Source organism: Gadus chalcogrammus, chromosome 8 (assembly GCF_026213295.1).
Source record: "Gadus chalcogrammus isolate NIFS_2021 chromosome 8, NIFS_Gcha_1.0, whole genome shotgun sequence".
Taxonomy (NCBI): domain Eukaryota; kingdom Metazoa; phylum Chordata; class Actinopteri; order Gadiformes; family Gadidae; genus Gadus; species Gadus chalcogrammus.
Window position 1 is genome coordinate 8,210,061 of NC_079419.1, and position 14,760 is coordinate 8,224,820.

Here is a 14,760-nt window from a genome sequence, read left to right on the forward strand (position 1 = left end):
TGTTAAACTAAATATTAGTTTAGTTTATTCTTTTACATATATTACACTTCAGTGACAATATCATATATGAAGTAAAAGATAACAAGATGAATACATTCAGCTTCAAATGACCATCAACAAGTGTCTGTTTTTACGGAGCGCACCAGGAACCTGTTGTAGGACAGCGCACCCGGAACCTGTTGTAGGACAGCGCACCAGGAACCTGTTGTAGGACAGCGCACCCGGAACCTGTTGTAGGACAGCGCACCAGGAACCTGTTGTAGGACAGCGCACCAGGAACGGGTTGTAGGACAGCGCACCCGGAACCTGTTGTAGGACCAAGTGTCCAGGCGGTGCCACCACCCCCTGAGCTCGTTGCTCCCCACGTGATCCCCTGCCCCTTTCCTTCCTCCTCTTCGTCCAGGTCTTCCTCGGACCCATGCTGTTCCCCAACCCCCTTTCCCCCTGTAAGCTGACACAGCTCGTTCAGACGTTAGCGGCCTGCCTCCTAATAGGATCACCGCGGATTAACCTGTCATCTGATAAAACTAAGAGGCTCGATAGCTACGCTGCGCCATCTTAACCAATTTGCACTCAATTAGGATAATGGGGGGAAAATCGAAAAGAGGGGCAGCCTTAATATAATAATGTGTTAATATGATTATTCAGCCAATGTTTTCACGTCAATGCGTTCAAGCACTCGGGGCGATATAGGGATCTTGTTATGCAGATCAGTCACGAGACAACAAGTTAATGTGACCTCAACTTACTCGTGTGGAGGTATAAGCGAAGTGTGCATCTGAAATGTAGCCTCTTAATCGTTCATCGCTTAGATTAATCAGCATCAGAGTTCAATTCGATTCCCACTCAAAGCTAGAGATTTACAGTTTATTCTCTAATTGGCCCTTAGCAGGTCGTTAGCATAGACACTCTTGCACCCACAGGGAGTACATAACATACATGAACATTTGCAGGGTGGAGGGTCGAAATAAAATAGATGAGTTTAAATTAAAAAAAGACAAATAGATACAAAGGTTTTACAACAACCAAAGGAACAATGTTGCATCCAAGTCATTTAACCAATTGCCATTAAGCCCATCGAGCTCACTTAATGAGCACTGAGGGACAGGTCATTAAGTGAGCTCCTTTAATGAGTTAGCAATCAGCTCCATAATGTGTCCTAACCTGCCGTGTCTCAGCCCCACTAGCAGGCCCGGAGGCTGGGCTCTACACACAGCACATGATGGGACAACGTGGATATAGTTAACAATTTGACGGTGTTCAAGAATGTGCCTTGGCTGTGCCATTTATCCTTGAACAGCCTCTAACTACTTCTAAAACAACCAATCCTTTATTTTTTATGCATTCATACTCCTATAGTTATAATTTTTTCCATGCACAATAATGTTGTTCAAGTGTTAAAATGCATTCAATATCACCGTTTGTATTGCTACAGAGTAGAGTTCACTCCAGATACACGAGTTGATGTCACAGGAAGTGAAGTCGTTAGGCTTATTAAGGACAGGCTTGATCTCTGAGACTCCTGGCTGCCACGGCTTTGAGCGGGGGCAGCTTCAGCTACAGGAGACGAGCACATGGTTCTATATCTGCATCTCCAAAGCCCCTCTCCTCTCGAAGAGCAAGAGCATATTATTATTAGAATATGAACGGAGGTTCAACTCTATAATACTCTCTCTACGTACACAATGATCCCGAACGGTGCATTTTCATCTCATCTCGAGACAACCAAAAACAAAATTGTATTTAAAGATTGAACTAATTTAAATAAACTATTCTTACTGTATTCTATCCGACTCATTCTGTGCTTAACTCTTTGCCATTTGGACCTGGGTCCGACCAACCAGCAAGGCACATGAATATATCAAAAAGGTAGCAATCTTCAAAGTACTTCTCAAGCTCGACATGTCGGTGAATAAAAAGCTTTGAGGAAACAATGAGCAATTCAGTTATTTTGCTTTTTTGCCCTGATGTTGTACCGCACTTCAGAACATGGAGGTGCACGGAAGGCAGTTTGTGTCTGAATCCAACTGTTTCTATGAATACAAGTCTTTACTTTGTGTAGCCATTCTAGTTAGAGTCCATCTCTGTGTCTTTACCCCCCCTCTTACATTGTCTATAATGAAGGGATTAGCGAAACATCTCAGTACGAGCCATTATCTTGCGGAGCATAGAGTTTTTGAAAGAAAGTTGTGTTAAGGGCTTCATTAGCGATGGCCATCCCTCTGGGTCTGAATGCAGGGCACATTTGGAGCAATTACTTGACCAGAAACAACCGTCAATCATTCTTAAAGGGGAAGGATGTCCAATTAATAGAAGCCGTCTTAAACCCTTTTGGTTCTACATCCACTGCCTTGCGAGCTTCTGGTGTCCCGTGCGGTTGAAGGAGATGTTTGTCACATCAGAAAGACATTCCATCAGGGTTGATAAGACAGAGGGGTCCAGCACTGATTTCTTTGCTCACTTAGGGCACAGGGGATTCTCAAGGACTTATGGGGGAGTAGGAGTGCCTTACAGTAGCCATCCCGAGGTGTCTTGGCTGCATTTGTCTACTTATGGACTGGTGAGTCACAAGCACACAGCCTAGCCTCTTCGCAGCACCATCGTGATAGAGGGTAAGTTTTCGGACTTCGCCATGCGTTTAGATACATCGGTACACTCTGCTTGTTGGCTTTTTCATGCAAATCGATTTGATTTCAGGAGTTTGACAGAAAACAATATGTTAAAAGTATTTATATTGATCGTTTTCTGAAGAATCTCTCATTGTTGTTTGGTTTGGTACATAATGTATAATTTAAGTTGTTATTAATTATGCATTTCTATTAACAAACCCTAGATTTGATTAATACATAAATAAAAAAACAACACCTATATATGTTAGAGCATAAAGATAGAGCCACAGCGAATATTCAACATACATATAACAGTAACAAAATGATGCATTCAATTTTCATAATATTTAAGGTGCTTTGAGATCATACAAGCCATCAGTTTAGAGACTATATTGCTCATAGCAGGTTCATTTCCATTATATTTCACCAAGATGATTTCCGACTTTGCCCCCAGATTTCCCCTGTTGCCAGCTAACAACATAGAAGTCTGGGACAGTTTTGCTTCAAACTTTTCGAAGCGAGACTGGAAGAGGGCCGTCGTCCCGAGGCCTCACTCATTATCCCCGGACCGCCGAGGAGAGAGAACTTAACAACACAGTCGCACCTTCTTTCCTCCGGATCGTCATTTCATCGCTCATCCCGACATCCTTTTTTTTCTGCTCTTAACACGAAGAGATCACTCTCTCGGATGCATTTGTCAATGGATACCCTCGGAATGGTGGACGATGGGTTGCCTGGACAACTACGACAGGTCAAAGGGCGTGGGTTTGAGTGGCGGGGGGGCCAGGGTCCAAGCATTGACGTGTACTGGGATTCAGCAAAGACCAGGACCCGCTGCTCCAGCACGCTGGGGAAGTCCACTACCACAAGGGGTGAAACGGAGGCAACCAGACGACCCTGAGAAGCTAGGCGTCCTCCGATCCGTACAGACTACCTCTCAGAGCTGGCGACAGCACGAGCATTCCACTTTCGATGGGTGAGTGGGAAAGGGCACACAACCATGGGCACGTTCTTTGGAAACCTCTCTAATTAATAGTTATTAGTGTTCTGAGAAAGTATGGATACTGTTCATTGCGCCTTTGATATAAATCAACACTGACAGCAATAACGGTTATAAGAACCCATGGTGGGGACATTTTGTTGGAACACAGTGGACAAGATACCTATCCAAACAGATATACTTGAAGCCTTTATCATAGTGCTTAAGAAGGAATGAAAGGAAGGAAAGTGGAGTTTGTGTAGATGATGGCTCGTTAGGTAAGCATTGGCTGACCTGAATTTGGACTGTGGGTAGGCTGCACACCTGTTCCACTCATTGATTAATTCAATGATTGATTAATCATAGGCACGGGATAGACCAGCAATCACCAACACACATGCAGGGAGAGATCCACCTGCATTGTGAACCAGGATCTATAGTATCATTGGGCTACAAACTTTAATCATAATATCGGTATGCCAAACGTCACCCACCCGGCACCCTTTTTCTCAGAGGAGCCCGATAAAGGGTCCCTAGGTGGAGTATTGCAGCCCCACTAGGGGCGTGGGGCATTGGCTTGTGTACACTGGGCGCCCAATGTGGGGCCTCTCGAGACCGACCATCATGCAGGATGGTGGTGTTGAAAGCCGATTTATTGTACAGGTTTGGCAGATAATTAAACATGAGAGGTGCTGGTGCTAATGTCATTTTTATCAGGCACGGAGATCTCATCCCTGAGCGTGGGGAGACCGTTAGGTCTAACCTGTGCACACTGCTTGCTCAATGTGCCACGGTGTGCAGCCTCACACACACCCAGAGTCCAATCCGACTCTGGCCAGGTGAAAGATGCTTAAACACAGCCAACATCCTGCACAGACCTCGCAGACAAGGCTTGTTAGTTAGTTTCTCACTTTGAGAAAAACGTATTAACATGTTAACTTAGGATCAAACAGTTTCAACAGCAACTTTTGAAAGAATAACATGCTGAAGCCAACGCATAAGTATTTAAAATTATATTTAGGTTACTTACTTAAAATGAGGCATCCAGAAAACAATAAAAATAGCAGGGCTTACCATATTTAAATTATTAGCAGCATATCATGCTTCAAGCTTTATTGACTTACAGTCAAGCTAAAATAAGAAGGTTAAGCATAGCATAGCATTTACCATGCTAACTATCCATCAAATACTACTGAATTATGTATAGTGGTCTATTTTTGTGGCTGATCATTAAAACTGTTTACTTTCATGACCATAGAATGTAATTCAAGCTACGAGTCATTATAAATGGATGTCACAGAGGTTCAAACTGTAATAAGTTCTACTACACTAAAAGTAAATCATTGGGTCATTTCTCGTATTATTACCCAGGATGTTGAGAGAGGTTGAGTTCTAGGTAATCTAGACATTACATATACATTTATTGATATTGACGGGATATGATTGTAATCCTAAAAAAAATATGAACCCCCCACTCCCAGTTCAACGTTTAGGAATTTAACATCTAGATTTGTACCCTTGGATTTACCGGTTTAACTAGCAGCATATGTCTTGGTCGTATTACTCCTCAACTTAAAGGACGATTTCAGTGAAAGATGCATTGGGATAGGCGCTTTTGCATACACCTTAACCTTTGGTTCACTTCCCAAGCATTAGCTTGACAGATCCCTAGCCTTAACCCTTCAGTTGAATTAACAAAACAGTATGTCTTAAAAATCAAAAAAATTGGGATTCAATCCGAAACCTTTCTGATGGGTTATATGCGAATAGACATACATAGGATAGACACACAGCGAAACAGTTTGAGTTGCAACACCATGGAGAATATATCCGCATCCTTGGACGCAAACTGACGAAAAGCGTGACCGACGTGATGGCTAGATGAGATGAAAGAAGTATTAGTTACTTTCCCTTGGCCAGTAGACCATGGCAGGCCTGGCTGGGGCCGCTCCCCTCTTGAATAGAGAGACAAGAGGAACCCCGTTGCTTGTCATGTCAGCATCAGCCATTGTTCCACGTCCTCCATCCACTTTCATTGATTGACTTACCAGTGACTTACTTATCGTAGAGTGGTATACCAGATACGATACAAAGGATTATGTTGTGCCCAAGGAATAGAGCTCCCCAAATATATATGCTGCCACCTTGGGGTTACGACTGAGTGACTCGGCAAGGTGGCTTTTGAAAGATGTAGCCCACTGTCAAAAGTGTGTCACTATCAAAAGATATGAGTGAATTTAGCAATTATTCTAATGAATAGGCTTGCTTCAGAAATAAAGCAAAGAAAACCTCCTCTTTGGGTGATGATGCACTTCAACAAACACACCTAGCATTCTGCATGAAGTACAGATCTTAACAACATAATGTAACAATGGATTTCATTGGGTTTCTCTGTGATTCGCAGAGTCTGGCCTTTTCTCGGGGAGAAGTGTGAGGAGGGGATGGGTTGAGCTTCCGAAGGACTTTGGTGACGACGGGGGTCCCCGGAGCCTTGCAGAGGACGAACGACCACCCTAAGAAGAAGCACCGGGCGAACCCGCACCACCTTCACCACCTAACCACATCCACGAGCTGGAGAGGGCCTTCGAGAAGTCCCACTACCCCGTGACGTCTATAGCCGGGAGGAGCTGGCCATGAAGGTCAACCTGCCCAGAAGTCCGCGTTCAGGTATGGAGGCTCTTGATCAGTGACCGACTGATATATCGGCCAATATTTGTGTTTTTTACGTGTATTGGCATCGGTCGATATACTGTATAATATATTATTATATATAGATAGATATAGATATATTTGGCCCAGTATGATTTACAAGGGTTCAATACATTTTCCTTTCTTAAATTGAGACTTTGAAGAACTAGACATCATTGTGTCTTTTTTTACGATTCATCTATCAGTAGAATCAGCTCAAGAAAATCGGTATCGGCGTAGGAGAGAATATCGGTATCCGCTAAAGAAGAGAAATCATTACGGCCCTAAAAAATCCATATCGGTCGAATCCCGACCCTTGATGGCATAGCAGGCAGCACATGTCATGTTTGTCAGCTCATGTTTGCTAACCTGCTCCGTCTTCCGTCCAGGTTTGGTTCCAAAACCGCAGAGCCAAGGGGAGGCCGCCAAGACAAGATGGACACCAGCAGCATGCAAGCTCCACGACTCCCCCATGCTCTCTCCTTCAACCGCGCCCCTATGCCCTCCAGCGTGGGCCAGATGGCCAACAGCATGCCCCTGGATCCCTGGCTGGCCTCGCCCATGTCCAGTTCCGCACCTCTACACATCCATGCCCGGGTTCATGGGTCCGCCTCAAGGCCTGCAGCATTCCCTACTCCAGCCACGGCTTCCTAAACACCCCTCCGGGGATGGTCCAGGTATGCAGTCGATGCCCCCTCCTCCCTATCAATGCCCGCCCCAGCTTCAATGACAAGTACCCCATGGAGGAGCGAGGAGTTCCAGCATCGCAGCGCTAAGGATGAAGGCCAAAGAGCACATTCAGTCCATGATAAGACATGGCAGCACATGTGATCCGCTGGGAATAGCTAAAGCGTGCAGAATGGATCTTAAAGCTGCTCCGGTAAATGTTTACAACAAAATGTTGGCGGGTATTTGGGGATGTTCCTCTGAAGAGGAGAAGGCATCACCTTGAATGTTTTGGACGTTTTTTTGAGGATAATGGGCAACTCTCAAAATTATAGAATGGATTTTAATATTTTGAATGCTGTAACCTTGTGAAGAACAGTTTTGGACTTGCGTCACAAAAGATTATCACATTCCGACATGACTATTTCGTTTTTTTCTCATGGACTGTAACCTTGTAGGAAAATTATTGGTTAAATGGTTTATGTTGATGAGGATGATACAACCTATAGTAGAGGAGTATGGTGAAGGAATATGCAAATTGTGTTTGATTAATTGCTAGTACATTGGCTAGGCATATATTACGTGGAGATGTACTATATATATATTGAGAGTTATGATATCAAACCCTCATTATGTCATATTACTTTTATTGGATTGTATGAAATTACCTGAGCTCCCTTGCTCCCTTGGCCGGTTGACAATCCCTGTGCTTATGATCCTCGATACCAGACTTCTGTAGATGTTTTGGTATAGCAGGGGGATCTACACAATCTATTGGCCATATTTTGGTCAAAATAAATCACAAGCTACTTTACGAAATCAGCTTCAAATCACATGTCTCAAAGAGTACACTAATAAGTGAGATTTGGAGGTTTATAACTATGACTTAACATTCATTTATAGAATACGAAACTTTGGTAGTTGGAGCTTATTCAAATTATTTTTTGTGAATATTGCCCCCCTCCCCCTTTGTGGTAGGGGCGGGTGGACAAAGTCACCCAGCACAATCTGTCTCGGAGGCTAATTTAAGCAGACAAGCATACCTCTTAACACCTAATCACCGGTTTTAAAGCGATTAACCCCAGTTTCTCAGTGTCCAACCAAATGCCCTCAGAAGGCCCCCTCCCCTGTCACTCCTATCAGGGTTTCAGTTTGCTCTTGCATACTCTTAATTAGCATTCCATTAAAGTCCATTAATTACATTTTTATTGGTAAATATTGCTCCTTACTGCATTCTTTTCTTATGTTAACCAGAGAAACATGGATTTTGTGTGGAAGAATATACAAGTGCTGGCAACCTTGCCTACCTCTAGGAAGAAGCACTGGTTGCCTTTGTTATAGGATCACAATGTTTAAAGTTGGATTAATTTGCACTGACGTTGCACACAGACAAAGGTAATTGGCCAGGGTGTGTGTGGGGGTGAGTGTCTGTGCAGATGCAATCCTGATGGGTCATTCACTTAACCAATGTGGAAGCATCGTCCGTCTATCGTTCATCTTGTGATAGTCCTAAGGCTGATTGTAAGCCTTCTTTTATTTTCCCTTTACTATGAAAAATAAAGTATTCTCAGCACTCTAAATAAAAATTAAAATTATTTGCTAGGAAAATAATTAGTGCAATCTGTGTACTATTAAACTAAAGAAAAGAGAAATTAAATTCTTATTGTGCATGTTAAAACATGTACAGTACAATGCTGCTCAGCAATGATCCCTGACATTTGCCATACATAAAGGCATTTAGAAAAAGCAAGAAGTTTGTGTTTGCTGTAAATATTTTTTTTTAAACTTTTTGTGTACATTTTTTTACTTTATTTGCTATAACAAACCCTGTTTGTAACAGTGGACCACAAAAGCCAAAGAAAAAATAACCTATGGACATTTATATACAAATATACATGGAACTGTGAAAGTGTTTAAGATGTTATTAAATTAAACTGCTTATTTTGCAGTTTTCTATCACACCACGTTTCTTTAGACGTTTATTTTCCTTAAATCTGTGTGCAAAAGAAAAGCAATAAAGATTGGTTTGTAACAGAACAGACTGAATCTTGAATCTTCAAACTAAAAATGTATTACTTTCTTTGCGTATACTCATAACCACAAAGAGCAAATTTGATCCAACCCCTTTTTCATCGACCCCTCACAAAAATAGCATACTTCAGCTTTAAAGGACAGGGTCAACATTTGCATGTCCCACTGTTAAGCCATTCTTAGTTCAAAACATGTTACTCCTACTCCTGACCATACAACAATATTCACCAAACCAACTGATCTGCAAAACTGTTGCCGTTATAACCGTCCATTGCGACAACCACATTGCCTTATTTTTCACAGAAACATTTGGTGAGGTTTTTTTTGGTGTGGGGTGGGGGGAGAGGGTCTGTTGTGTTCCCCTGGGTTGGCGGGCAGGGCCAGCCCGTTACTCAGATGAGGCTCCACTCCATCAGCTCTCCCCAGGGGTGTTGGGGGCCCCAGCTGCAAAGCTGCAGGGGCCCCTAGCCATGATGCTACACATGGACCTACTGGCCTGTGTGGCCCTCCTCAAAGATGACGTATATAGGACGACACGCAGGTGAGGCAGAAGTCATTGGAGGAAGGGGAGGATAAAGGTAGGCTTATATAATAATAAATTCCGGACTAAATAACAGACTATTTTTAGCCTTTTCTGTGATCCATATGATGTCGGACAGCTTTTTTACCAGGGAACAAGAGAAAAAGTAAAAATATATATTTTTTCAAAATAAAGTACAATACTTTACAGTAGCCTAGAATGGGACAGAAGTAAAAATGTCTACATTGCATTTAAAAAAAAACCGTTTAGAATTATTGCAGATTAAAGACAGGTGACCATAAGTACGGGATAGAGTGGGTTTACTTGCAACACCCATATATTTAAGCCTGCAAGGTCAACGTGATTACCATTTGTGTCTTGAACATTCTGTTTCTTCTAAAACCCCACAACAGCGTGGCTGACACGACATTTCCATAACTGCTCCACTTACAGCCTATATTTAATGATCAATGATCAATCCAAGACTAGGCTTCCTATGCCTAGTATTTCGCACATGGCCATTATCTCATATTTGTACCATAAATGGTGCAAGTCAGTAGTAAGAACTATGCTTATAAAGTTAGAATTATTCACTACCTTTATTTATGTTTTTTTATCCGTTCAAATCGTCCATTACACTCATTGAACAAAGCAAAACGTAGACCTACTAACGAGTATGCAATTGAATACACCTGTCAGCATTTAAATGAGGCTTGAAAGGAAAAACATCCGGGAAAGTAATTAATTTCATGTTATTATTACACGTTATATTGTTTGGCTAAGCGTGCGTTTCAGTGAGCAGGCTAGCGGGATGTGGTCCACGGTGGAAATAATAAGGGAAACGGGCGGAATTAATTGGGTTTGATTAAGACCGCTTTTCTTGACATAATTGGGGGTCAGGGGGTGGGGTGGGCACTTATTGGATGGCGAGCGCATGCGTCTTTTCTTTTCTCTCTTTTTCTTCTCTCTCATTCAGTTGAGGAAGCTTGTACAAGTGTGCGCACCGTGTACGACTTCCCACGGACTTTCAAAAGCACAGCACATTCATAAATAGATACAGACGCAACCAGACGAGGGCATTCATGCAACTAGTGTTGTTGACATGCACCGCAGCACATATTACGAACATAACAACATACCGTACGGGGTTGCTGCGTGATAATTAGTGAAGTATGGTTAGTATTTGTTTTGGATTAAGAACATATTTTCCTGATGCAAACAGGCAGGTAACAGTGGTACACATGTACTCACCATGGACGATGCTAGGCGACTACCTTGCCAGGGTTGAAAAAGGGCCAGGCAGGCATGTATGTGTGGTTCAAGGACATACAGTATCTGGAATGTGGCGCCATCTGTCGGATAATTATTGTAGTTTTGTTTAAATGTAAACTTAAAACATTATAACAAAATGGAGAAAATGAAAAATAAGGAAAGTATCGGTAGTGCACTTATAAAATAATAATGCACGATAAACATATTGAGATAATGTAGAGTTCTGATGCTGGTAAACCATGGACCTTTTAAAGAAACAAAAACACAAGTGGTGAACACTTCCGCTGATCTGGGGTCGGTCGTCTAAGAAATTTGTTTCGTGGTCTACTGCCATTGGTTGAGGTGTACTGTCTGGTCGACCAATGAGAGTGAGACATCTGTTCACTCTTGCAACTCCAAAATTCCTCCTCCTTCTACACAAAATACCCATTCAGATACGACGTGGTCAACGGTGGAAAATAATAGCTTCGCAAAAATGCAGACCTTAGGGCTATTTGCAATAATTCTTACACTGTACATCGTCCATGCAACTGAGTACTTCCGAGAACAATTCCTTGATGGTGGTAAGTAGGGTGGAGATCCTTTTTTTATGCACCACACATGCTTAATCTATCGCATGCTACCTAGGCGGAGTTAACTACGTCTAACTATGGTATTTGGCAAATTGTGATTTCATTAGTTACACACTAATACCAACGACAGCTTTTTCTTGTTCAGTCCATATTCATTGTATCGTTTATATGCCGAAACAGGCTGAAATGCATGTCTGTAGAATGCCATTTAAGGATGGGGTTCATTGTGGCCTAACATTTGTTGATGGGTCTGTTATAGGGTTGGATCTGCCATCCAACCCCGGATGGCAGGAGCCCCGTTGAATACTTCATTTTGCACGATGTTTCGAAGCAAAAAGGATCGAAGCGAATTAAGCAGCTAACAATATCATTATTCTGTTCCTTCCTTCCTACTGTACAGATGAATGGAGAAGTCGTTGGGTAAACTCCAAGCACAAGTCTGACTACGGAGAGTGGAAACTAACCGCAGGAGACTTTTATGGAGATGCTGCGACGGACAAGGTGATTAACGTTACTCCTCATAAAGCTATTGCAATCATTTACATCCTTATGTTTAATGAATATCTGAATTTGAATAGTGCTATCATAGCATAGTAGCTTATGTGGCAAAGATCAATGAACGGAATATCTATACGTTTTCTCACTGTACTCTTATATCATGTATATCGGCCGAACAACTGAACTAACAATACCTTTTTGATTTGTCTAGAGTAAAAAGTATTTGTTTTCTCGTCCATAGGCCTACAGACAAGCCAGGATGCGCGCTTCTATGCAGCCTCAGCCCGGTTTGAGCCCTTTAGCAATGAGGGCAAGACTCTTATCATCCAGTTCACAGTCAAGCATGAGCAGAAGATAGACTGTGGGGGTGGATACGTGAAGGTCTTCCCCTCAACACTGGATCAGACTGCAATGCATGGAGATTCTCAGTATTACATCATGTTTGGTAAGTAGAATATGATGAGAAAGCCCCTGGTTAAATGTCTAGTAGATTAATTAATCCTATTTTTAGGAAGGCATACAGTTACAGTGCTATTTTTTCTGTGCGGTATGAACCCATCCTGCATTGGTAAAGTTTATTCTTGTCCTGCAGGCCCTGACATCTGCGGCTACAGCACCAAAAAGGTCCATGTCATCTTCAACTACAAGGGCGTTAATCACCTCATCAAGAAGGAGATCAAGTGCAAGGTAATTCTATCATTTCAAGGTCATATTGTCAATGTATACCCTTTGCTCCCAGTAAAGAAGTAATCACACCCGCGCTGATCACAATGCGTACTCATTCCCCTTCTGTCTCATGTCCAGGACGACGAGCTGACACATCTGTACACCCTGATCCTGAACCCGGATCAGACCTATGAGGTGAGGATCGACAACGAGAAGGTGGAGTCTGGCACTCTGGAGGAGGACTGGGACTTCCTGCCATCCAAGAAGGTCAAGGACCCAGAGGCCAAGAAACCCGAGGACTGGGACGACCGCGCCAAGATCGACGACGCCGAAGACGTGAAGCCAGAGGTGGGTTATCTACCTTAGCGACGGTTGTCTACTGTAATTACTGCACTTGGTCTTTACATTGATATTTGCATTTACAGGATTGCAGAGCACTTGGTTTAAATTTTGACTGCTAAACCTAAACAACCACAAACTTCCTTTTAACGTTTGATTTGTTTGTTCCATTTGCCGACATAGGGCTTTGCATGATAACTAGCTTGCTTTGGCCAATGTTTTGCAAAGCCGCTGATCGGTCGAGGTGTAGGGGGAATTAACTCTGGACCAATCCTTTGAACTGCAGGACTGGGACAAAGCAGAAAACATCCCTGACCCCGATGCCAAAAAGCCAGAGGATTGGGACGTGGACATGGATGGAGAATGGGAGCCGGCCATGATCCCCAACCCCGAATACAAGGTCAGCTCCTGGATACATCTCCATGGCGACAAAGTGCTGTGTACTGTCACCAAGATCTAATGTGGACAACATCTGATACAAATGATATATGTTCTTTTATTTGAATCCAGGGAGAATGGAAACCCAAGCAGGTGGACAATCCCGACTACAAAGGAGCGTGGGTGCACCCCGAGATCGACAATCCCGAGTACAGCGCTGATGCAGCCATTTACAAGTTTGACGACATTGGAATCCTGGGCCTGGACCTGTGGCAGGTAGGGGGAAAAAAATCCTTCAACATGATTCATTTTGGCTGTATTGAGGATGAAAATTCAACTCGTTGAAATCCCTTTTTTTTCTCTCCCAGGTCAAATCTGGCACCATTTTCGACAACTTCCAGATCACAGATGATATCAAGGAGGCAGAAGACTTTGCCACCGAGACATGGGGAGCCACAAAGGTAGGAAGCCGGCTGGATGAATTAAATCAATCGGCACGTTTTTCCCCCTCGGCACAGTCGTTAACGAACCGTTCTCTCTCGCCGCATTCCCCTCGGCAGGAACCAGAGAAGAAGATGAAACAAGACCAGGATGAGCTGAAGCGGAAGGAGGAGGACGAGAAGACCAAGGAGCAGGACGCTGAGGCCGAAGACGAAGCCGACAACGACATCGACGACGGCGATGACGAGGACAAGGAGGAGGACGAGGAAGACGAGGAGGACGGCCTTTCGGAAGCGGACGAGGATGAGGCTGTCGCTAAAGATGAGCTATAAGAGAGCCAGGACAGAAGATGGCCCTGTTGCACTGTCCTTTTTTTTTTTTTTTTTTTAATGTTTTTTTATTTGTCAGGGAGTACTGTGGCTGCCATGCATCCACCTCCCCCTGAGAGCTGGACATGGCCCAACTTGGGTGGTAATTGTGCGTTAACTAGACTCACTGCTCCATCCTTTTCTAATCCATTCTCGAAAAATGAGCCGGCTTGCATCTGAATTGTTCTCAATATCCTAATTTATCAATCGAAACTGTCTTGCGCCCTAATCAGAATACCTTGATGTTAAAACGGGAAGATCTAAATCCAGTCATTGATTGAATGCATTTGCCCATGGAAACGATCTGCTGTAACGCCGTACTTCCACATCTCGCGATTGTTTGAAAGTTAAACCAATAAACTGAATGATTTCATCTTCAATTTTTAAACTAACCATAGGAAATGATTCTGTTGGCAAATGTAGAACAGGATCACACATTGAGACTAGTGTTTGAATGTATCTTCTGTGTTACTCCTGTGCATTTTGCCATTTCCCCCCCACCCACATATACTCCACCTTTCCGTGCCGTTGACCCTACAGTACACATTTCTTTTGAGTGTTCCAAAGTTTACCATTCATACCATTAGCATTCTGCACTTTGTAGTGGTGCACATTAAAGTTGCCTTGTTATAAAGTGTATGGAATTCCAAACTGTTTCCTTTCAACTTACTTTTTGCTGTATGTTGGGGTAATCTTTTCATTCCTGTAAAATTGTTCAACACCGTAAGCCCCC

The 14,760-nt window shown here is 43.0% G+C and overlaps 1 protein-coding gene and 1 pseudogene across 1 annotated transcript; both read left to right on the forward strand.

The window, feature by feature from the left end:
• Positions 1-3,324: 3,324 nt before the first annotated feature.
• On the forward strand, positions 3,325-7,107 carry LOC130387235 (retinal homeobox protein Rx2-like; annotated as a pseudogene).
• Positions 7,108-11,131: 4,024 nt separating this feature from the next.
• On the forward strand, positions 11,132-14,678 carry LOC130387292 (calreticulin-like). Its single transcript, XM_056596311.1, has 9 exons — positions 11,132-11,328; positions 11,738-11,847; positions 12,085-12,280; positions 12,428-12,522; positions 12,640-12,849; positions 13,127-13,240; positions 13,351-13,494; positions 13,587-13,679; positions 13,779-14,678. Exons 1-9 carry the CDS (start codon positions 11,241-11,243, stop codon positions 13,989-13,991), a joined length of 1,263 nt encoding a protein of 420 aa, XP_056452286.1. The 5' UTR covers positions 11,132-11,240; the 3' UTR covers positions 13,992-14,678.
• The last annotated feature ends 82 nt before the right edge of the window (positions 14,679-14,760 follow it).

What these genes read in the sequence shown, in the direction of transcription:
- LOC130387292 (XM_056596311.1), top strand. Translation starts at nt 11,241, where the DNA reads ATGCAGACCTTAGGGCTATTTGCAATAATTCTTACACTGTACATCGTC. An exon ending in TCCCCAACCCCGAATACAAG is followed by an intron (nt 13,241 to 13,350) that starts GTCAGCTCCTGG and finishes ATTTGAATCCAG; the next exon opens with GGAGAATGGAAACCCAAGCA. An exon ending in AGACATGGGGAGCCACAAAG is followed by an intron (nt 13,680 to 13,778) that starts GTAGGAAGCCGG and finishes TCCCCTCGGCAG; the next exon opens with GAACCAGAGAAGAAGATGAA.